Source organism: Delphinus delphis, chromosome 12, assembly GCF_949987515.2.
Source record: "Delphinus delphis chromosome 12, mDelDel1.2, whole genome shotgun sequence".
NCBI lineage: Eukaryota > Metazoa > Chordata > Mammalia > Artiodactyla > Delphinidae > Delphinus > Delphinus delphis.
In genome coordinates this window covers 89169501-89194011 of record NC_082694.2, presented here as the reverse complement: position 1 = coordinate 89194011, position 24511 = coordinate 89169501, and the positions used below count along the sequence as shown (strand labels likewise).

The following is a 24511-nucleotide window of genomic DNA, read 5'->3' as shown; positions in this document are numbered from 1 at the left end:
CGGAGTGGAGCCTGTGAGGGTCCGCACACTGGCTCCCTCTGACTTTGTGTGCTCCTCGCCTTGGAGGACGTCTCGGGACGCTCGCCTCTGGTGTGTGTCTGGGATGCTGGCCTGTGGACATGGGGGTCACAGGCTCCGCCCCAGCACCCCTTTCCAGACATGAACCTTGCCCAAGGTCAGGTCAGGCTCCAACACAGCGTATTAGTAGGTCGCTAACTAGGTGAAGAATTCCTTTAACTTGCTCCAGGCACGGAGGAAAGATTCGCAGGTGGGATGACGTGTTTCTTGGTCTCAGGGACTTGCAGTTTTAGGTTTAGGTGCAAGTGGATGATGTGCTCTCATCTGTTTACTTCTAAACTTAACATTTGGGTTATTTTTCAATCTCTGCAAAAGTTTGCTTTCTTAAGGTGAGAAAACACATAGTAATTCAAAAAGCGACAGTGTACACCTAGGTAACTTTATCCCGGCCCAGGGAAAGTAAAAAGCATTCGTCTGAAAAGAAAGACTTTTAAATTAAGTAAATGATGTGTAAAGCTTATAAATGGAGCTGTTCCAATACTTGACTGATACAAATATACGTTTTGGACCCAATTGTCAAATTACAAGTCTACAGTCTTCTGTGACACAGAAGCCGTGATTGGAACCCTGCTCCTGACATACAACCTCAGCTCTTCAGACTTACGAACTTCGTAAAAATATTAAATTTGTAAAAGACCTCATAAATCACAGTTGCACACTGTGAAACTCACTTTTCAGAGTAGATTCTAGGTTCACTTAATCCTAAAAGAAGAAAAGTCAGTTCTGCTCCACACAGAAGACCCACAAAAATGAGCCTCATCCTGTATATGGGCTCCTGCTTTGGAAAAGCTGTACTGCTTTTCGGTGACAAAAATGTGTTTATTTCCCTCTTTTTCGTACACCGTGTGTCCTCATCCACATCAACATATAATATCGTAGCCGACGTGGCAGAGAGTAAACTTTCCATAATTTTCTTTTTTTTTTTTTTTTTTTTTTTTTGCGGTACGCGGGCCTCTCACTGCTGTGGCCTCTCCCGCCGCGGAGCACAGGCTCTGGACGCACAGGCTCAGCGGCCATGGCTCACTGGCCCAGCCACTCCACGGCGCGTGGGATCCTCCCGGACCGGGGCACGAACCCGCGTCCGCTGCATCGGCAGGCGGACTCTCAACCACTGCGCCACCAGGGAAGCCCTCCATAATTTTATTGGGCAAATTCTGAGACATCTCACTATTCAGAGAGGAAGGAAAAATGATGTTTGGAAAATCACTCAGTCTCACCTGTGTGCAGAGGTTAGGGATGCCTGGCGGGAGGTGGCGCGGGCGCAGCTGGTCCCCCTGTGGGACCCCCAGGCCCACGCGTATGGCAGGAGACCTGGCAGCAGAGTCCCCGCAGCAGAACCCAGACCGATGTCCAGTGAGAGACAGAGCGGGGTCAGCGCTCCGTCCTGAAGGGTCTCAGAACGAGAAACATTACAGAACTTCATTTTTATGCAACGTGCTCAGAATTTTTTTAAAATATCTCAAATGTTAAATTAACTTCTAGTCCAGAATGGCAGGCCAGGGTTTTAAGTCCCACGAAAACCATTGATTAAAAACTGCCCTAACTGATAAAACTTCACAGACTGTTTTACGAGGCGCCCTTTTCAAGGAAATGAGTCCTTTTTATACACATTTCATTCACGCACAGCAGCTCGGTCATCACTAAGATCTCAGGACAGATTCTGAGTTCTGGTGATTTTGAACTCAAGAACCCTTAGAAATAAAGTCTTCACTTGTGTTTAATAAATGGTAGAAATGGAACCTTCCAGGTCACTGTTCCAAGCAGCAGCCAGGCCGTCACACCCCCAGACCCCCAGCTCACGGCATCTCGTGGGCCGTCACTCAGCAGCTCGCAGCTGCGTTTGATAGAAGGTGTCCTGAGGGAGCTGAGGCCGGTCGCCTGTTTCTCCAGGTCGTTTGGCAAGTACGTGTGGACCCTCCTTCCCCTGGGTACCGAAGCATCTGTCAGGCGTCAGCAAGGCCTCTGCCCTCAAGGATGAGCCTCCGCTCTCGGGCCCTGGGCTGTCCGGACTTCCTCTTCCCTGCAGCAGCCGGCTTACTCCCGGCCCCCCCACCTCCTCACGTCTGCCCTCCTTGGGCGATGGTCACCTTCTCTCAGTCTCTGCTCATATGAGAAACTGTCCCGAACACAGGAGGTTAAGGCAGTGTTCCATCTTGTTGGAAGGAACATAAGTGCTATGGAAAGAAAGAAACAGGCTGGAATAAGTAGGTTAGGTAGAGGGAAGATGGATGGATAGAAGGTAGGTAGATAGAAAGGTAGACAGATAGACAGACAGGTAGCTGATAGAACATGGGTGGTTGGGTGGATGGATAGAGAAATAGAGAGACAGATAACCGACCAACAGTATTTTCTCATGCATGAGTTGGAAAATTGTTCAGAGACGTGCTTCTCAACCCCGATGTGCATGAGAATCACCTGACACCCGCAGAGGTTTCAGCGGATGTAGCTTTGGTTCAGCATCACTGCTCCCTAATTCCCGGGCCTCGAAATTAGCAGGGTTCAGAGCCATTGGAGTGGGGATCTAAACTCCCAGTAGCGTCTCCGGTGTGCCTTGTGGGGCTTCGTTGGTGCAGGAGCACCGGGGGCGGGGGAGTCTGGCTCCTGTTCACGTGCCCACTTCCTCCCCTGGGGCCCGGGCCAGGCCGGCCTTGTATAAACGGCTGCCCTTGGTAGCAGAGATGCACGTGTCCAGCCCCTATGGCCTTGGGAGACAGAGGACACTCAAACTCTGACGGACGGGACTCTGTGTTGTAGCGTTGACCACGGTCGAGCATCCAGACCCCACCTGAGCCCAGTAACCAGGTAGGAGCTTTTCCACGAGGAGAGCAAACACAAAGCTATGCGTGTGATTATCCCGCTAGCCTCCTCCAGACACCGCCTAGAATCCCATCTGCCACGGACACTTCCGGCACCTGAGGTCTTTGGGCGGCGGGCCCGGGTGGCAGGGCGCCTGCCCGGGGCAGCGTGGATACAGTGCGGAGCCGTCACCGCGTCGGTGCGTGGGAAGGGCAGCGTGTCCAGCTGTGGGCCACGCCCCCATCAGGACCCAAGCCAACCACCGGCGGGCCTTGCCGTCTTGGCGGCAGGGGCACTCCTGCGGCAACTCGTTCTCACGTCACAGGTGCCAGTTCCAGCCCCCTGTCTGTCTCTGGGGCCACTTCCCGCTCTGACACTCCCGCGTCTTCACAGACCCTCTAGGGTGTTGCCTCATGTCCCCGCAAGTTGAATACACACAGCGTCACGACGCAGCTGACCAGCCGGGGGCCGCGAGGGCTGGTGAGATGCTGGGGGCGGGGTGACAGAAAGACGGACGGCCGGCCTGGCCCGGATGCAGGAGAGTCAGGGTCCACTATTGCCGCTGCCTCTGCTGGCGTTTGCTGACAGCCAGAACCGCCAGGGAGGGAAGCGTTGGCTGTGTCTGTAGTTGTAGCCCAGGTACCATGAACATGTTCTATTTGTTCTGGGAAGGAGAACGCACCTGGAGCCACGGTTGTCGTTGTAGTTATGTGTGTTTATACTTACAGTAAAGGACGGCTGTTACTGACAATTCATGTGCTTTCTGCGGGGCCCAGTACCCAAGTTGGCTGGGAGGGTGGAGGAGACCGCATCTTCCAGGTCTTCCGTGCAGCACGGCTGTGGTTTCCTGTTTGACCCCAGAGAAGCGGTTCTGGGGGCTCCCACTTGACCCTTCTCGCCTGCTAGGCCTGAATCAGGAAAGTAGCCTGGAGATTCTACCAGTTAGGGAATATGTCTGTTCAACCCTCTATTCAGGGAAGGGAAGGAGAACCACAGGGTGTGTTAGGGACCGATGTGAGGTGGGTCCAGGACGAAGGGCACCGATCACCTGGCAGACATCAGCCTCCTGTTCTGACTGGTGGACCAGGGCAGGTGTTGGGTGTCCAGGCATCAGCGCAGACCCGGCGTCTGGAAGCTTTGCTCTCACAGTGCTGTCACCGGTTCCGCACGTCATTTTATAGAGGATGGGGGGATATTGGCAGACGTCGACAGTGGCGGTGTTAGGGAGAGTCGGAGGGGGGACCCAACCCCGCAGGCGACGGCCAAGGGGCTGGCAGGCCAGCAGGTGCAAGTGTATGTGTGTGTGTGAGTGTGTGTGTGTGGAAGCCTATGTGTTTGTGTGTGTGTGTGTGAGCCTATGTATTTGTATGTGATGGAGCAGGACAGGTCTATGTGCTGACGTGAGGTGAACTGCAGATTCGATTTTAGGCAAAGAGAGTGATTTGTCTAGTGGACATGGTTCCACTGACGTGAAAACGGCCAAAGAAGAGGACAGACAGCACACGTGGTGTAGTGTGCTTTCCTGCGTGTGCCTCTTTGTTCCCACATGGTCACGTACCTACACGTGTGGGCACGGGGCCAAAAGGCACACAAAACGCCCTCAAGAGAGAAGGCATTCTTGCAAATGGGTAGACGATTTCCGGAAGGACACGCAAGATACACCAGTAGCCGCGTGTCTGAGGTGTCCATCCAGGGCTCTGGCATGTGAAAGACACCCACGCTTTCATCGTGTATCCGTTTGTTACTTCCTGTTCTAAAATGTCCAGTCATCATATTTCAGTTACGACATTTTAAAGCTGTGCTGGCTCCTCGGACATAACCATATGGGATGATTTCTTCACTCCCTGGAAGGCGTCCCGGGTGAGACAACTTCAGAGACTCCCTGGGGAAACTGCTCTGAGGCCGCAAGGCTGCCAGCCCCTGTCCTGGAAGTGTCTGTGCCCCAGATTCACAGGTTGGAGCAGTAACCCCTGGGTGATGACGTCAGGAAGAGGAGCCTTTCGGAGGAGAATCCAGGGAGATGAGGTCACGAGGGTGGGGCCCCGTCCAGTAGGATTAGCGTCCGTGTAAGGGGGTGGAGGCGCCAGAGCGCACTCTGTGCCCTGTGAGGACCCAGCGAGAAGGTGGCCGTCTGCAGCTAGGATGAAGGCCCTCACCAGAGCCCTGGCCCGGCCGGCACCCTGACCGCGGGCTCTGCCTCAGAACTGTGGCGGAGAGTGTCTGTCGTCCAAGCCCCAGCCTGTGGCTTTTTGTCGTGGCAGCTCAAGTCGTTTACCTGAGACACCCAGCAGTTTAGATGGCTCGAGCGGCATTTTAAAAGCTTGGGGGAAGATTCATACAAGAGCTGAATCCTTCCTAAAAAAGAAATATGTCTGACTCACCGGTAAACTTGGCGGCCCAGCAGGTGAGTCAGAGGTGGGAAATCGGAACCTGCACCTACGTTGTCAGAGCAGAGCAGACGTGCCTGGTGACAGGGACGCAGGCGGGAAGGTGCCGGAATCGCTGGTCTTAAATAGATGCAAAGGCAAGTCCGTGTCGCTCTGAGGCAGAGCAGGGGCCCCGCCATCCAGAGCCGAGCGTGGAGTCAGGTCCCTCCCGACACCCGTCAGTCCGAAGGCTGTGGTCTGAGGGGCAGACATAGCTTTGAGATCAGTCGTTGAATTCGGAGGCATTAATGGTCAGTGGTCAAAATATTTTCTCAGACACACATACATACTTGGAACTAAATTGAAAAAAAAGAAACTGGCGATGCAGTAAAACCTTTGCCTTGTCCTAGCATCTCAAAGTCTGGAAACATCAAGGCAGGGCAGACACTTGGGATTTGAAAAATAATAACACGTTGAAGTTAAGCCCACTCTTTCATCAAAGGTGCACCTGCCTCACTCTTTACTGTTGTTCCCGGATACAACTAACTTGTCCAAAGTGACGTTTCTTCGAGGGCCTGGGGAACAACGCTGAAGGGCTGAGCCGTGTAAACATGTGAGCGAGTCTTCTGGGGGCTAATTAGCCTCGATTAGACAGATTTTAATGCTTTAAACTCCATTTTATCTCCAGGAAGACTTGTAAAATTGTTAAATGTATGCTCACTTATTGAGGTAGGGGTGGGTGTGTGTGTGCGTGTGCGTGCGCACACGTGGGCAGACCCACATAACAGAAGCAGCGGGAGAACTTGACCCCAGACAGGGGCACGCATCTCAGGCTCGTGCTGTCCACGTGACACCCTGGTCTTAAATTTAAAGCTCCATGAGCCCCAGGACAGGCAGGCTCTTGGGCGGCGGCGACCGTCCCGCACTCAGGTGTGAGCCACACCCCGCAGCAGCCACATCTGGAGAGGACGGCGCTGCAGCTCGGGGTCCCTTCGATGCAGGAGACGAGGGCGCAACGACACCACGGTTTTGTGAGACTCGCCCTGGGTCGCCCTCGGAGGAGGAGGTGCGTGGGCCCCGTTGCCCTTGATGGCCTGGAGGAGCTGAGGTGATGGTCATTGTCTCCGGGGCCTCGGGCCGGCCTGAGGGTGGTCCCAGCTGGGCCCCAGCCGTTGAGTCGTCCGAGCAGAGCGTCCGTCTCATGGCCGTGTTGCTGGGTTTGGTGGGAGGCTTTGAGCCCTCCCCTTCTCGCTGCCGTGGGCGGCAGCCCTGACTTAGGGAAGACAGACGCTGGGGCGTTTCATCCCGTGTCTGCACCTGCACCCACCCAGCAGGAGACGAGGGGGCTTCGGGAAGGGGCATCAGGGTAGGCTCGCCTCAGGGCTCCCGGGGCACCCGCCTGGTGAGGAGTGAAATGGAGAAAAGGCCTCAGGGTCACGAGATTTGATACGTGGAAGAGACACGCCGGCGCCCGTGGCGCAGGAGGCTGTGGACGCAGGGCCTCAGGGAGAGGAGGACAGACGGATGCGAGATGAGCGGGGGGCCACTTCATGTTGGCTGGCCCGGGCTGGGGCGTTTGGCGGGTTTCACAGGCCGAGGCAAAGGGGAGGAGCTCAGGCTCGGGGGCACGGAGAACGTCCCCGGGGTGACGGGAAAGGCCTTTCTGTGGGTCTCCAGGCAGAAGCAGGTCGTCAGCAGGGTCGTGTTCAGAGGAGGGCCGGGGCCGCGTGGCAGCATCGCACGCGTTCCCGATGGGACGCTGGGGGCGCGAACACGTACAGCTTCTTACTCCGGGCTTTGGCTAATGTGTCTGAATCACGTTTGCTTAAACGAGGCAAACGTTGAGCGTTAAAAGCTGACCCTAGAGCTAAAGGAATGAGCTGTTTGGGTTACAGGGGAAGGGCCGGAACCGTGGGGATGGTGACGCTGCGGCCGAGAAGGGCGAAGTGCTGCCCGTTGGTTTCTGCAAAATTAAAATGTCGTTTAAACTCCGAAGCTCGTATTTGCGGTTTGCAGCGTCACAGTTAACCAGCTGGCGTGTGTTGCCAGCGTCTGAAATTTGTCGGTTTGCGCGCCACGCGGGTTTCTCACATGACTTGAGTTTCCAGGATGGCGTGGGTAGAGTGTGCAGGGAGCCTGGCCTCAAACCTCTGCTGACGTGTGAACGTGTGTGTAGCTGAGGCGCCAGAGTCCTGTACCTGGGGACATGCAGCCATCCTTTTGTTACGGCAGGTAAAGCTCGCAGGACTTCCAGAGTTTCAAAGGTAATCGTGAACATTGAATTCTCAGGAGACAGGCGAGACGTGTAGGGATTTATTTCTATTTCTGTTCTGGTCACTTTGTGATGGTAGAGTAACTGTCTTTTGTCACATTGACAGGTGCATCTTTTGAGAAATGCCGGCGATGAAGTGACCGTCACTGTCGAGTATCTCAGGGAAGCACCATCATTTCTGAAGCTCCCATTAGGTAAGGGGGAGGGGACAAGTTCAAGGGTGCCACGCAGCACATTATTTATGCAAACGATACGGCACTGGCAGGAGTGTAGATCGTTTCCTGAGCTCATATTCCGAGAGAGGAAAGACGCAGAGAGCGCCTCAGCATTGCATGTTCCTAAGACGTCCTACCCTTTAATCCGTCCACAGACTTTTGAAAGAGGGCGTCCCCAGACGGCGCTTCGTCAATGAATTAACTAAGTTGCCTTCCTCAGGTCGCCTCCCTGTGACTGTATTTACCTACACACGCACATGCACCCATACAGGAACGAAGTTTGTATTTAAGATGTCTGTGTTGACATGAGACGTATTTAATGTAAAAGAGGAAAGAACAGTAAATCTGCACCGTGACGTGTCACCGTCGCCCGTGTTTTCCTGCAGAGCTTGTAACTCTCTATTAGACCTGACGTGATCCAGCCGGGAAGTGGATCAGAACAGGTGTTGTGACTGACTCTGTTCGGGAGGATGGCTTTGCAGAATTTATGAAGTTACCGTCCTTCCTTGACGTAGCGGCAGGGCCTCTGTCGGGTGCTGACCTTGGAACCAGAGGGGCTCTGGGCTGAGGTCGCGCCCAGGGGCCGCAGCTCCGCTGTGGCTCAGCACGCTGTCCCGGCTCGCGGGGAAGCGGGGCCCTCCCCCCGCGGCAGCCCCTCTCTTCTCTTTTCCCTTCTTTCTCCGGCTTTTTCTCTCACATGAAGGGACAGCTTCTCTCTCCTGGGCTGACCTTATGGCCGGAATCTTCTCTCTCTTTTCCATCGTTCCCCTGTTGTCGGAGCCTCCGCTGCCGCCCCTGGGCCTGGCCCAGCTCTCTGGGGCCACGGCAGCTGCTGAGACCCGATCTCACCTTCGAATCCACGGTCACAAAAAGGGCCATTGAACTTCTGGCCCTGCTCCCGTCCATCTTCCTGAGTAACCGAGCAAATCGGTTTCAGCAGCTCGATGTTTGTCCCCATCAGACCTCAACCTGGAAACCATGCTGCTCACTGATCTAAGAAAAACTGACGATCCCCCCATGGGTATGAAAATATATCAGTAGGATTCATCACACGTCCTGCCTTCTAAAAAGACCAACGTGAGAAATCAGGCCACACGTTCAAAGAGAAATAAATGCTATACACAGCACAAGAGTTTATTCTTCCAGAAGAGGGTAAAAGGCCCATGGACAGCCAATCCCAAGCGTTCACCTGGGGCCCAGGTGTGTGGCGCGTGTGAGGTTACAGCATCGTGTAGCCGCGGGGGGTGTGCGCACGGCTGTGCCTGGACATCTCTCCTGCGGGCGCCTCACCTGACGGTGTGTCCGGGAGGGCACAGGAGGCGGGAGGGGTCTCCTCTGGAGACAGTCAGTGCCGACTTTGATTATTTTGCATAAATTCAGACTCAGACTTTTTATGAAATAGAAGTCACATAACATAAAATTCACCACTTTAAGGTGCGTGCTTCAGCAGTTTTTAATTTGTCACTGTGCCGTGCAGCCGTCACCACTGTCCCATTCCAGAATATTTCCATCACCCCAGAAAGGAATTTTGTACCAATCATCCCCTCCCCCAGCCCCTGGACACCACGAATCCACTTTCTGTCCCCATGGATTTGCCTGTTCTGATCGCTTCACGTAACTGGGGCCGTGCAGCGTGTGGCCTTTCGTGTGAGCTTTCTTCACTCGGCATGTTTTCCAGATTCATCCACATGGTACCCTGTGTGCAGGGTTTCATTCCTTTTTTTAACTGAATAATTTCCATTATTTGGAGAGACCATGTTTTGTTTCTCTCTTCATCAGCCGACGGGCAGGTGGCTTGTCTCCACCTGGGGACCGTTGTGCCAATGCTGGTGTGCGCCTTCATGTACAGGTCTACGTGAACGTGTTTTCAGTTCTCCCGGCCACACACCTGCGAGTGGAGGTGCTGTGTCATACGGCAAGTCTGGGTCAGGTTGTTGAGGACCTGCCACGCTGCCTCCACGCCTCCATCTCACACCCCACCAGCCCTGCACGAGGTCAGTGTAGCTGCTATAGATCACAGCTCATTTTTTTAGGTTAGGTGTTTTTGTAAATACTCGTTGAAACTATTTGTGTTGTATTCTTTTCCAGTAGTTGGTTGTTTTTATTTTTATTTTTTTGCGGTACGTGGGCCTCTCACTGTTGCGGCCACTCCCGCTGCGGAGCACAGGCTCCGGACGCGCAGGCTCGGCGGCCATGGCTCACGGGCCCAGCTGCTCCGCGGCATGTGGGATCTTCCCGGACCGGGGCACGAACCCGTGTCCCCTGCATCGGCAGGTGGACTCTCAACCACTGCGCCACCAGGGAAACCCCCAGTATTTGTTTTTTGACACTAACTATTTTAATTATTAATAATTATTGACACTGATTTTTTAAAAATAACGGGTTTAAGTAGTGATAAGCAGAAACAAATATTACAATGTTCAGATTTCTCTTTTGGGATCTATGAAAAGATGCTCATTCACCAGCAGTAAGTTGATAGAAACCTAGAGCGCATGAATGACTGTCAGGTTACAATCCACTCACTCACTCGCTCACTCAGCCGCCCCTCGGGGTTGATTTGGCAGAGTTAGTCCCTCCAGTGAGAGCATCTGGCGAATGAAGGAAATTAGAAATATTTTGATTTTGCTCCCAAGTTACTGATGAGCTAGTTACGGGAATAACACATGTGCCATCAGGAAGGAGCTGCAGATAGAAGATGTAGTAAGAAGTAGGTAGAGGTGCTGGCAGAACAGACTCTGGGTCCAGAAGCAGTTCCGTATGTGGGGAGCTGGTCGCAGAATGTTTGGAGGGTTAGGAAAACGGGAAGGGAGCTGGGTGGTCAGATGCAGTGAGAACGACCGTTCAAGCAGAGTTAAGTCGTTGTCATGTTCTCAAGCCTTCTTGGAGCTGTTCAGTCCATCCCCACGCCTGCAGGGATGCGGTGTGGAGTGTGCTACAGACGCTCTGGACGCGGGGGTGGGGGTGGGTGCACAGAAGTGCGTCCATCGGATTCCACGTCAGCTTCACGTGCTTCTTTCCTTAGGAGTGTGGAAGCAGGAAGCATTGCCTACTTGTTACGACTTGTCCTGCTGCCAGGCCCGCCTCAGTGTTTCTTTCCCGTCCTCAAGCACCCAGGTGACCTGTAACAGGCCCTGGATTTTACTCAGGGATCAGTAAGGGTCTCCTTTACTGTATTTCCCAGGTGCTTCCGCTTCTCACAGCAGGGAGTTTGCACAGTCAGGGTGCCACGTGTGTCACAGCACCCCAGAGCGTGTGGACGGAAAAGCTGCCCACGCTCATATTCTGGCCAGAAAACATTCGGGCGGGGTCGTGAGGACGTGAAGGAGCGCAGCCTCCCTCTTGAAGCTGGTCGCCGACACTGGAGGTGGCCTGGAAGCATCAGTATGGAGACCCATGGGTTTATCTGAGTTTGTTGAGAGGTTTGAAGCTCTGGCTGTCCTGTGTGGCGTTTAAAGGGAAATTGGGTCGCCGGGGCATCTGCTGGACCTGAACTGTGCCGGCTGCTTTGAAGGTGAGCCCATAAACGCATTCACGGCTTTTCAAGGAGAAAACTGACGTCACTGAAGTAACTTGCACGATGTCCCACTAACTTTCCTCATCTGTGAACTGGTGATAATAATAAGTAACAAGCACACCTGAGGCTTGTGTGTCGAAGTAGTAAATACAACAACGTCACGAGGCTTTCAGTTCTGTCGTCAGCGACACGGATGCTGGTGACACGCGTGCTGCAGACCCTCAGGCCTGACGGAGACGATTGGGCAGGACAGGACGGGGAGGGCTGGGGCGCCTGCTGGGAAACCCCTCGGCTCCGGCCGTTTACTGTCGTTTGGGAGCTTTACCCCAGTAAAGGTTTTTGTCATTTTCCAAGAAAGGGAAGTCTGGATTTTTAATGCAGTGCCTTGGCTTTGATCGGACAAAACCGATTTGCAGGTCAGACGGAACTTCACCTGCCAGTTTGGAGCCTCTGCCTAATGGGATTTATCACCCGAGTAGTTGGCTTTTGAAGGCTAACGCTGGCTTTGAAAATTTTCAAGCTAAAAGAAAATGAAGGACCCGTGTATCAGGCTGGCACCCGCTGCGGCCGGGGCACCCCTGACCCTGCACAGCCCATCGGGGTCCTTCCCGTCGCCCATTTTGGTAACGGGAGGTGCGGGGTCACTGGCTTCTCCCTGAAATTGCCAGCTGAGTCAGGAGGGCAGCGGGTGAACCTGCCCATGGAGGCACCTGGGGCCCGGGGCCGCCGAGTCGGTCTTGCTGGTGCGTCGTGGTCAGGAGGAGGGCTCCCTACTCGGGGAGAGGACGCGGACCTCCTTCTGCCTGCAGCACTGGCGCCCGTCTGGGGTCCCGCGAGGGGTCCTGGGCACGTGGTCAGGGCCGATGTGCGCTGAGGGCCCGCTGCCCCTCCTGCTGTCCACCTGGAGCGCTGGTCTTTCGGGCGAGGCCTGGGGGCAGCTGGTGCCGCCCCACCTCACCTGGCGCGTCCAGGGCCACAGTGGAGGGCGGGGCGGGGGCTGAGCGGTGGCGGAAGGGTGGGGACAGGACCTGCCTGGTGCTGGAGCGACAGGACGGAGATCCCTTTCCATCCCTGTACTTCCTGAAAAGAGGACTGTGCTCGGGAAGGGCCCTGACCTACCCGAGACAGACGCTCGACTTGGACCCTCTGTTCATCTGTGTTCCAGGCCCAACGGCGGCTCCCTGTTCCCTCCCCTGTCCAGAGCTGCTTCCTCTTTTCATAAATATCACTTTCCTCAAACTTACCTGATTGGTCCTTCTATTTTTCACTAAAGCAACTTGCAGTGCAGAGATAATCCGAAAATGTCAAACAAATAAATAATGTAAAAATTAACATCGGAAAGTCAAGAATAAGTGTGGGAAGTTAGCATCGTTATCCTAGTGGTGGGGAGGGCAGGTTCATGGAGCCCCCGGGGCCAGGGGACCGGCTTGGAGAGGCCGCGTCTCTCTGCACCTGGACCTGGTGCAGCCCTGGCGAGAAGCTGGTCCTGCCCTCCTTCTGCCAGGCGTTTTGTGGGGTGCAGACGGGAGCGTCCACATGGTGGGCGGGCGGCGAGGGGCCAGCGCTGGCTGCACAGCCCGTACCAGCAGCTGCGTCCCCCGGGGGCTTGTCTGGGGACCCCCCTAGGCGACCCCCGTAGGTGGACCTGCAGGTAACACGCTGCGACTCCTCTGGTGGCTCCATCTGCAGTGAGTCTCTGTTTGATTTGCAGGGTCCCCAGGACCGTCTAGCGAGCCCGGCAGCGGGACCTCCTCACCCCTCTTTGACAGCGGTTTGCATCTGAACGGAAACTCCAGCAACACAGTAAGCTCGCTCGTGCTCACCTTTGATTTAACCAGAAGCTCCCCTGGCAGATTTAGAAAAGCCCTCGCTGCCCGTTTCAGAGGGAGGTTCAAACATGGGTGTAGGGTGTGCTTACGTGCGCGTAATTCCCACGTGGACACCTGGTCTTTCACCGTAGGGTACTTCGGCTCCTAATTCACAATATCTCGCGAACAGGCCTGAGTACGTCATTTTGAGGTAGAATGTGGAGTCGTGGCTCCAATTTTCCTCGGAACCTGACGGTGGGAACTGCCGGGGTTTGTCCTCAGGAAGCTTCCTCCAGACTCACAGGAAAGGGGTTCATTCCAGGTTAATGGAATCACCTAGGAAGCGTGATGCTGTGTATTTGCAGTGAGTTTCCGTCATCCTCCAAATCTTCACCTTCCCAAGAAAACCAGAGCTGAGCAGAAAGAGAGGGCTGCAGGGGACCTGGGTGTGGACGGCTGCCCCTCCCCCAGGGAGGGCTGGCCTGACCCAGACCCCGGCTGGGTGGGCCCTGACAAGAGCCAGCGTCCAGGGTGTGGTCTCCTCAACCACTGAGCCGTTAGTGGATACGGGTTAGACTCCTGTAAGCAGCTTGAAAAAATGTTTCCTTGGAAATCATATCCGCTCGCACCTTCCGACCACCACCTACCTGCCCGGCAGGCGGAGCCAGAGGAAGTGATTCATGTTAGCACAGTCCATTCTTAAAATACCATTCTTTTCCATTTTTAACCCTTTAATATAGTTCTTGATATTTAAAAATTGCGTTTAGGGTCTACGTGAGTTATGAAGCAGAAAAATAAAACAAATGTCCCTGAACTCAAGACTCAAATCGGTACTAGGAACATTGTCCCCAGCTTATACGGCCGCCTGTGTGTCACTCCCATATCCCATTTTCTGGCCTTCCCCAAATAAACAGCATCCTGAATCTCGAGTCTGTCACTGGCATGATAAAAAAAAAAAAGTTTATCCATGTGTATAGATCCCCAAAATATACCATTTCATTTTGAGGCTTATAAAATGTTATTCTGTCATAGCCTTCTGGGATTTACACTTTTACCTGCTATTATGTTTTTGAGATCCACAAATGTTATGTAGGTCCCTGGTTCTTTTTTGCTCATTTGTTTTTTTCTGTATTGTATTTAATTGTGTGAATACACTGCAGTTTACTTACTGATTATCAGTCATCACTAGACACTTGGCTTTTGTTTCTTGGTTTACCCTAGTCTGCTGTCAACTGAAACCAGGCTGCCGTGAACATGCTTATAAATATCTCTTGGCTACAGACCCAGAGCTAGGATTTCTGGGCACAAATGATGCCAGTGTCTGATTTTCAAAACAACGACACCTTATTTCCCCAGGCGGCTGTCCCAGGTCGCCGTCCCAGCAGCAGGAGGCGTTGCAGGTGGCCATGGCTTCCCAGGGCTCCATGCTCTGGGTTCATTTTCCCAAGCACAGGGGTATCTGGTGGCTGCTCCCGGGTTGGCTGGGGAGGTCTGTTTGCCTCTCCTCTTGCGGTAACTTTGCTTTCTCCCCTTCCGGGACGTGCGTCCACTTTCACCCCTTTACCTGTAAAGCTGTTTGTCTTTTCCTTCCTGATCCCTTGGGAATCTCCATACACACTTGGGATTAATATTTTGCTGAGTTTGGGTCTCAAATCTCTTCTCACAATTTACAGCGTGCGTTTCGTTATATTTACGCTACCTTTTGATAAATGGAAGTTAATCTCTGTGTAGCCAAGTGTGTCCATTTCTTTCTGGTAGAGGTTGTGGTTTTAGGATCTGGTTCAAGACATCCTTTCTTATCCTGAGCTCATAAAATGTTTCCTTGTGTTTCTTTTCCTAAATATTTTTAAGCTTTGTTTTTCACTTCAGGTCTCCAAAGCATATGAGGCTTACTTTTGTAAAACACGTGAAAGGCTGGGTCCCAGGTTCATTTTCCTGGGCAACCGGCTGCTCTAACCCGTGTCCTCGATCACTGCGACCACAGCACATTTCCTGGTCTTGGGCTGATTGCTGAGACCTTGGTTGTATTCTGATTGCAGTATCAATACCAGAACCACACTGCTTAGTTACTCTGTATCTATAATAACTGTCGTCACTGTAGCCTGCGCTGTCTCGCAGCGTCCTGCGTCTTTGTATTTTGTCCATTCTCTCTCACTTACCTTTTTCTTGTGGACTGTATGTAACCCACGTTGAGTACGAGGAGTGACCACAAAGCTTTAGTCTTTGGAAGACTAGGACCTACCGTATCTCTGGACTGGAGAAGAAAATGGGCTCCACTCTGCAGTTCGTTTTATCAAAGGAAATGAGTTGGAACCTTCCTCAGACACAGAGGGTTTAGGCAGTTTTCGTTGGCTGCACTTTCAGACATGCTCACATCACTTTCCTTCTCCCAGGACCAGACGTGATGGAGCAAGAGGCAGAGTGTGCCAAGTTCAGAGCAGCTTTACAATCACAGGAGCCCTGGAGGCTGGGTTTCCCCTTCATGACTGTGTGCCCCTGACCCCCAGCACATTTGTAACCCCTGCTTGTGGAGGAGGGGGAGCCGATAGAGTGCGTTTTCACTCTGCCTGTGATTCCCAGAGCCACTCCCAGTGCTGCCTTGTGTATTTGACAACTTCCCTGGGTTCTCACTTGAAACTAAATTATTAACTGCTCCCTCCCCAGATGCTACATCTTCTCCGTCTTCCTACCCTCCATGAGAAGGAGTCTGCTCATGGCTTCACCCCCAGGCCCCACGTTCTCCTCCAGACCCAGGAACGGCTCACACACCTTAAGATTCTAAGTTCAGTGCTCATACTGCACTATTTTCGTGTCAGAAAACGTACTGAATATTTATAACAACAAAAAGTCTCATTCACATCAGTGTCACTCATCTCAACTGAACGTGTATATTGTCAGGTCCTTCTCTCCCTCCACCCCTGTTTCCACACTCCTGCACGTCCCGTTCTGGCTCCCTTGTTAGTGGGTTAGTGTTCATGTTTGCCTTCACAGAGGGAACATAGAGGGGTTATTCCTTGATTACCTGATTGTCCAAAAATGTTTTCCTTTTTCCTGAGAGATAGCTGGTGCTTTCACCTGGTGTGCTTGGAACTTGGGTGCTGACCCGGTCCTTTGAGGGACTTCAGATGCCAATGTCTCTGCTTTACCTGTGGCAGATGCAAGGCTAAATTGTGTCTGACTAGTTTCCCTTTGTCAGAAAACTTTACCAAATATAAATAAGGAGCTACAATTAAAAAACAAAGAATTTATGACAGTAAATGCCTGATTTTCTGAGTTAAGAATTTCAAAAGATTAACTCAAAAGATTAGGGTCATTACAGAGAATTGAATGCTCAAAAGTGTACAGGAACAATATATCAAAACAGAAACAAGATTTTTACAGAAATTATAAGGAGACAGATATGAAACTTATAAATAGTAGTTGCAAAAGAAAAGCAGATATAATAAGAAAAATAAACAAACAAAATATATTTTAAAATATTAAACAAATAAGCACATAAGTTAAACATTGAATTGAGTCTTCTAAATGGAAGGAGGGATGGTCTCCCAGGCAGAGAGAACGAATGAGTGAATGATACTCAACTGTTTAATTAAAGTATAAGGCACATGCAGGGAAGTATACAACTCTGAAGAAACAGCTCAATAAATGTTATAGCACCCTGGTCAAGATATAGCACATCACCATAATTTCAAACTACCCTCTCCCTCAAAAAATTACTATTATTTTGACCTCAATTACTATAGATTAATTTTACCTGTATTTGACTTTCACGTGGAGGGGGTCGTACTCTTCTGTCTGACCTTGTTGCCAAAAGTCAATCTTAAAATCAACTAGCGAAAGCATAGATCACTTTGAACAATGACAATTTTATTAACAGCACATTTCTCAATAGTGACAATGGAAGCTACATAACAGCCCAATAATATTTTCAAAATCATGGAGACAAGAAAAATAACTACGAGTCTATCTTTGTGTTCCTCACAAAACCATCCTTCCAAAACAAGATAAAAATAAAGACTTGTTCATAGGAAGAGAATCTGAAAGAGTATATTAGTAACAGAATTTCTAAAGACCACATGTCAGGAAAATAAAAATGATCCCAGAAGGGCAGTTGGAGATTAAAGGAGGGGACTATGTATGTGAATCTAAACAAATGTTCTCTGCAGAAAGTAATAACATCGCTTAAGTTAATGTCTAATATCTTAGGTTAAGATAAGAGGGCAAATACAGAATACTGAAAACAATGTATGTGGTTCAGAGTGAGTGGACTGGATGTAAAGCATTCTAAAGTCCTACAGTTGTTAAGACACTTCACGAATTAATAAAACACCAGTAAAAATAAAACATCAAATGAAAAAAAGCAAATCAATAACAAAAAAATCCTTAACTAAATGCATTAAGAAAAAAAGAATAGAAAAATAAGACAATGAAAGAGCCAAACTTAAGGAGGTAGATATGACTACAGACATAGCAGTAATAAAATCAATATACATAGACTGAATTTACTAGTTATAGTTAAGAGCCACAGATTTACTTCAATCTTTAAAATGATTCAAGTCCTGTCAAGCATCTTTTCTGACCACAGTGGTATGAAACTAGAAATCAATTACAAGAAGAAAACCAAAAAATCCACAAATATGTGAAGATTAAACAGCATGCTACTGAACAACCAGTGGGTCAAAGTAGAAGTCTCAATATCTTGAGACAAATGAAAATGGAAATACAGCATACTAAAATTTATGGGAAGCAGCCAAAGCAATTCTAAGAGGGATGTTCATAGTGATAAATGCATATGTTAAGAAATAAGAAAGAACTCTTATAAATAACCTAAAACTATAAATCAAGTAACTAGAAAAAGAAGAACAAACTAATCCCAAAGTTAATAGAAGGAAGTAAGTAACAAAGGTCAGAATGGAAATAAGTGCAATAGAGACTAAACAGACAATGGAAAATATCAGTGAAACTAAGAGCTGGTGTTTTTTTGGAAAAGATAAAATAGGCAAAGCTTTAGCTAGACTTACCAAGAAAAAAAGGCAGCACTCAAATAAATAAAAGTAGAAATGAAAGAAGAGACATTACAACTGATACACAAATACAAAAAATCATAAGAGACTTCTCTGAACAATACTATGCCAACAAATTAGACAACTTAGAAGAAATGGATAAATTCCTAGAACATAAAATCTAAAAAGACTGAATCATGAAGAAATACTGAAAGTCTGAACAGACCTATTACTAGTAAGGTGATTGAATCAGTAATCAAAAATCTCTCAGCAAACAAAAGTCCAGGACCAGATTGCTTCACTGGTGAATTCTACCAAACATTTAAAGAAGAATTAATACCAGTCCTTCTGAAACTCTTCCAAAAAATTGAAGAGGAGGGAAGAATTCCAAACATATTTTACAAGGCAAGCAGTACCCTAATACCAAAACCAGACAAATATGCCACAAAAAGGAAGTTACAGGCCAATATCCCTGATAAACATAGATACAAAGATTCTCAACAAAATATTAGGAAACCCAATTCAACAATATATTAAAAGGATCTTATGCTATAATCAAGTGAGACTTATTCTGAGAATGCAAGGATGGTTCAGTATCTCCAAATCAATCACATGATGTACCACATTAACAAATAAAAGATTAAATCATATGAGTATCTTAATACAATAGATGCAGAAAAATCATTCGGCAAAATTCGAAATCTTTTCATGATCAAAAAAAAACCACTCAGAGGTACTTCCCTGGTGGCACAGTGGTTAAGAATCCGCCTGCCAATGCAGGAGACATGGGTTCGAGCCCTGGTCCGGGAAGAACCCACATGCTGCGGAGCAGCCAAGCCCATGCGCCACAACTACTGAGCCTGCGCTCTAGAGCCCATGTGCCACAACTACTGAGCCCACGTGCCACAACTACTGAAGCCTGCTCTCCTAGAGCCTTGCTCCGCAACAAGAGAAGCCACAGCAATGAGAAATCTGCACACCACAATGAAGAGTAGCCCCTGCTCACCGCAACCAGAGAAAGCCTGCATGTAGCAATGAAGACCAAACGCAGCCCCCCCACAAAATTAATTAATTAATTTAAAAACTCAGCAAATTGTATATAGAGGGAACATACCTCAATATAATAAAGGCCATAAATGACAACTGCGCAGCTAACATTGTACTCAATGGTGAAAAGCTTAAGGCTTTTCCTCTAAGGTCAGGAACAAGAAAAGGCTGCCCGCTCTCACCTCTCCTATTCAACATAGTACTAGAAGTCCTAGCCAGAACAATTAGGCAAGAAAAAGAAATGAAAGACATCCAAAGTGGAAAGAAGGAAGTAAAATTGTCTTTATTTGCAGATGACCTGATACTATATTGAGAAAACCTTAGTGACTCCACTAAAAGACTCTTGAGTACTAATAAACAAATTCAGTGAATTTGCAGGATGGAAATCTATTACAAAAATCAGTGGTATTTCTGTGCACAATAATGAACTATCAGAAAGAGAAACTATGAAAATAATCCAATTTATAATTGCATAAAAAAGAAAAAATACCTTGGAATAAATTTAACCAAGGACATGAATGATCTGTACCCTGAAAACTTTTAGACGTTAATGAAGGAAATTGAAGAAGACACAAATAAATGGGAAGATATTCCATGCTCATGGATTGGAAGAATAAACCTATTGTTAAAATGTCCATACTAACCAAAGCAATCTACAGATTCAGTGGGATACCTATCAAAATTCCAATGGCATTTTTTTGCAAAAAAAAAACAGTACAAACAATCCTAAAATGTATACGCAACTGCAAAAGATCAAAAATACCTAGAACAATCTTGAGAAAGAGAAACAAAGCGGGAGGCATCACACTGCCTGATGTCATACTAAATTTTGAAGATATAATAATGAAAACAGTATGATATTGGCATAAAAAAGGCACATAGATCAATGGAACAGAATAGAGAACCATGAATAAACTCACACCTATATGGGCAATGAATTTATGACAAAGGAGTCAGGAATATATAGCGGGGAAAAGGATAGTCTCATAAATGAAAGGTGTTGGGAAAACTTGATGGCCACATGCAAAGGAATGAAACTAAGCCCCTGTCTTACACCACTGACAGAAATTAACTCAAAATGAATGAAAGACTTGAACATAAGACCTGAAACCATAAAACTCCTAGAAGAAAACATAAATGGTAAGCTCCTTGACATTGGTCTTGGCAATGATTTTTTAAAAATTTAACCCCCAAGGGCTTCCCTGGTGGCGCAGTGGCTGGGAGTCCGCCTGCCGATGCAGGGAACACGGGTTCGTGCCCCGGTCCGGGAAGATCCCACATGCCGCGGAGCGGCTGGGCCCGTGAGCCATGGCCGCTGAGCCTGCTCGTCTGGGGCCTGTGTTCCGCAACGGGAGAGGACACAACAGTGAGAGGCCCGTGTAGCGCCAAAAAAAAAAAAAAAAAAAATTTAACCCCCAAAACAAAGGCAACAAAAGCAGAAATAGACAAGTGGGGCTACGTCAAACTAAAGAGCCTCTGCACAGTAAAGGAAATCATCAGCATAATGAAAATGGAGAAAATATGTGCAAATCGTGTACCTTACCAGAAGTGAATATCCAAAATATATAGAAAGAATACATACGCTCAATAGCAAAAAGCAAGCGACTTAAATCAAAATTGGGCAGTGGGACTGAATAGATACTTCTCCAGAGAAGGCATACAGATGGTCGATAGGCGCATGGAAAGATGCTCAATGTCACTGATCGTCAGAGAAGTGCAAATCAAAGCCACAGTGAGATACCACCTCACGGTGTCAGAATGGCTATCATCAGAATGGCAAGAAGTAACAAGTGTCATCTGGGGGCCTGGGAGCAGATGGCAGTGTCTCCAGGTGGTCTCAGGTTTCTGTAACGTTTGTGATTTCCCCTGCATCACACTTCTAGTCCCATGGGGTGGTGTTTGGGCAACTGTTTGTGTTCCAGCTGAGGGCAGTTTTGCTGGGGAAAGATTTACTAGCAGTTCTTAGTGCGTTTGGATTTCCTCTTGTGTATGCCTTACTTTTGTATTCTTTTTCTTAAAGAATCCCCCCTTCACATTTTATCGTCTTTGGGCTTTATGAAAACTGCGTCGGCTCCAGGCTTCAGGGTACTGGTCATGGGGGAGATGGGGGCCAACCGTGCCCACGTGGGAAGACAGGAGGACGCAGAGGGGTGCAGCGGCGATGTTCTAATTTGTGAGTCCCCTGGGAGCTTCAGGGGGCTTCGTTTTAGTTTTACGTTTCATAACTTCCTCTATGACTTGTGTACATAAGAATATATGTATTACACTCTGTATATATCAAATACAACAAAAATTTTAATGTAGCAGATTGAAGGAGAAAAGCTGCTAGAAAGACATTTAAATAAATAATGTGGAATCATCTTAAAACTTGAGAAGGGTTGTTTGGAGGAAGACAGTGAATAGCTACCTTACCTCCAAGGAATTTAGGCAAAAATAGCACAGTTATATGCAAACAGTAGGTCTGTTACAGACCACGAATGGGCCAGCGAGGCAGAAGGACTGGTCTCCCAGAAGGTACTGAGTCAGAACTGGTGGCCGGTGTGTAGAGGTTCAGCAAAGTTCAGGCGAAGATGACTCCACTGGTCCTGACCTGGGGGCTCGGCAGAGGGCGTTGCAAAGTGGTCCCCACAAAAGCTGGCCTTGTGGTTGTGTTTTCTGTGGGGATGACTGACGAGGCCTGACGAGTGCAGTGCAGCAGCGTTTCTGGAAAGCGTCTGGCAGCAGGTGCTAACACCGCTGTGGATCCTCACACCTCAAACATAGCAGTTCCACACCCAGGAATGGATGACAAGCCGTGTTTCAGAGCACATTCAATATGTGCGTAAGAAAAAGTGACTTCAATCTGGCTTCTCAATAATGGGGAAATAATTCGTTATATGGGGATAGATTCATGCGATGAGATTTTTCAGTGTTTTAAAATGAATTTTACCAAGATTGTTTAGTGACTGGAAAACACATCATGTTAATTTTCAAAAGTGTATATAGTGAGGAACACAATAATTTACAAAGGCATTGGGAAATAAATGATATGTGTCAAGTGCTGAAATGACTATCTATAGAAGGAAAGAATGTGGGTCACCTTAATGTTCTTCCTTATATATATAGATCTATTTACTAATAATAGTATTAACAACAACAATTTACATAGTAGTTATTACATAGCAGGAGTCTTTCTAAATATTATGTATCTGTCATGATCACCTTTTTTGTGTGGGAGAAGGTAGAACTCTGAGGCACAAGAATGTAACTCATTTACCAAGGGGACACAGCTAGTGCCTGATGGTATAGGAAGGGGACGCAGCTAGTGCCTGCTAGTCTAGGAAGGAAACACAGCTAGTGCCTGCTAGCACATAGGAGGGAAACACAGATCGTGCCTGCTAGTACATAGGAAGGGAACACAGCTAGTGCCTGCTAGTGCACACCAACAGAACACAGCTAGTGCATGCTAGTGCACACCAAGGAAACAGCTGGTGCATACGCAAGTCAGAATTGGAACTCCATGATCTGGTCCTGGAGCCCTGCTCGAACCTGATGGAACGGCTCAAGTAACTATTATTGAAATGGATGTGTTTTTCTTCCATTATCAATTCACGAGATGTTGATTTTTCTCTCTTGTAACTCAGAAGTCATTTTTCTCTCGTATAATTTCTGTGCCATCTTTTTCACATGAACCAAGTCTGTTCCTAATAATCTTGACACAGGCAATGGGCACCTTTGCTTGCATTGGTGCCTCAGCTCTGCGGGTCGTAGGATTCCAGTAGGGCATCGTTCCACCTCTGAAGCCCCCCAGCGTGTTTAATAATATCATGTTTTTCTAAACATTTGCACACTCCTCTTACTTTCATCCGCGTTTCATTGACCTGTATCTTAAGTAGATTCTGGTAGCTCTAAATCTTCGCTTGGCTTCCAAATCGGCCTGATTTACCACCACTCAGTGAAGAGTTTAAGAACCAGGCCCTATTTTCACTCCATCATTCGTGTTTCTTAAGATACTTTTAATCTTATCATAATAATGATTTCAATTTGAAGAATATAACAGTAACCTGTTGTCAGATACGTTCATTTGCTTTTAAATTATTGTATTGCTGTAATATTTAAAAATTTATATGACTTAAATACTTTAGATACTTGCTGTCTTCACAAAATTAATGAATTAATTTCATTAAGATAAGAAGCCAAGCATTTCCACTCAAAATATGTCAAATTCAAATAGAAAAATTATTTACATATTTCTATGGCATGCTGAGACCATATAGTACAGCACAGCTGTTTCATTCCTGAGGTATAGGTCTTAAATTTGCTGCAGAAAAATATTTTAGAATGAACCTTCTCTCTCAATAATAATTAATATTTGATGGTTAATTGAGCCTTTAAGAGCTGCCCTTTGGAGAGAAAACAAAACTTATTTTAGTGGGAAACACACTTGATTAAAAGTTGACAGATATGACACTTCTGTAGAATATGTGAACATAGTTTGTGCAAAGCTGCCTGCGTTTGCTTAAATTACTTTCCTGAGATGCACTTGTCATTGATCCCCGTAACCTTGGTGACCTGTTGATAGGTCGCCTCCCAAAAAAACCCCAGCACACCTGCTGCGCTGGGTTTCCAGTGGCGTCTTGTCCATGCGCACCTGCTCTGTCCAGGGCTTCACGCAGGACAGTCCGACTGTCCAGGCAGGGCCGGGCCCCTGACAGATTCAGGTGCAGCTTGACAGGAGGCATTTTCAGAGAAAATTAGAGCTGGAAATGCCGTAAAAGCTGAAGCTCTGTTACAAAAGTATTTTAGTTCTGGGTCTGTTTTAAAAAGAACTGGGGGACTTCCCTGGTGGTCCAGTGGCTAAGACTGCGCTCCCAATGCAGGGGGCCCGGGTTCGATCCCTGGTCAGGGAACGAGATGCCACAAGCTGCGACTAAGACCCGGCGCGGCCAAATAAATAAATAAATATATTTTTAAAAAACAGTTATTTCCCAAAAAAGAAAAGAAAAGAAAAGAAAAGAATTGGGCAGAAGAGGATGCCTCTGAAGCCTCCACAGGGGCCCAAGGCACTTGCTTTCCGTCTCCGAGCGAAATTACCACCATCAGGAGGTGGCCGATGAGAAGCCAACACAGAAAGCGTTCAGGACTGACGCCCAGCAAAGCGTATTAAGGCCGCTTTATCGGGGCCGCGGCCCGGCTGCCACCGGCCTCACGGCTTCCGTGGGACAGAGCGAGATTGTGCACTTCCTCCTTAGGAGCTTGGTGGCCCCCCCGAAGCTCTTCCCTGATACGAAGTCCCCCCACTTGCTGGGCCCGAGGCGCCCTCGCTCTGCTGCCCCCGCAGCTGCCGCCCTTAGGCCTCTGGTCTCAGTGGGTCATCCGCCAGGCTGTTCCGGACGCCGGGGAGACGGCCGGCCTGTCCCAGCGCCCCAGGGC

The 24511-nt window shown here is 48.8% G+C and overlaps 1 protein-coding gene across 1 annotated transcript in view; it reads left to right on the top strand.

Annotated features, from left to right (window-relative positions):
- The window catches only part of SNTG2 (syntrophin gamma 2), a 197772-nt gene that overhangs the window by 93031 nt on the left and 80230 nt on the right, over window positions 1-24511 (top strand). The window contains exons 7-8 of the mRNA XM_060027648.1: window positions 7619-7706; window positions 12953-13044. Coding sequence (XP_059883631.1) covers window positions 7619-7706; window positions 12953-13044 — 180 coding nt within the window. The remainder of the gene's footprint in view (window positions 1-7618; window positions 7707-12952; window positions 13045-24511) is intronic.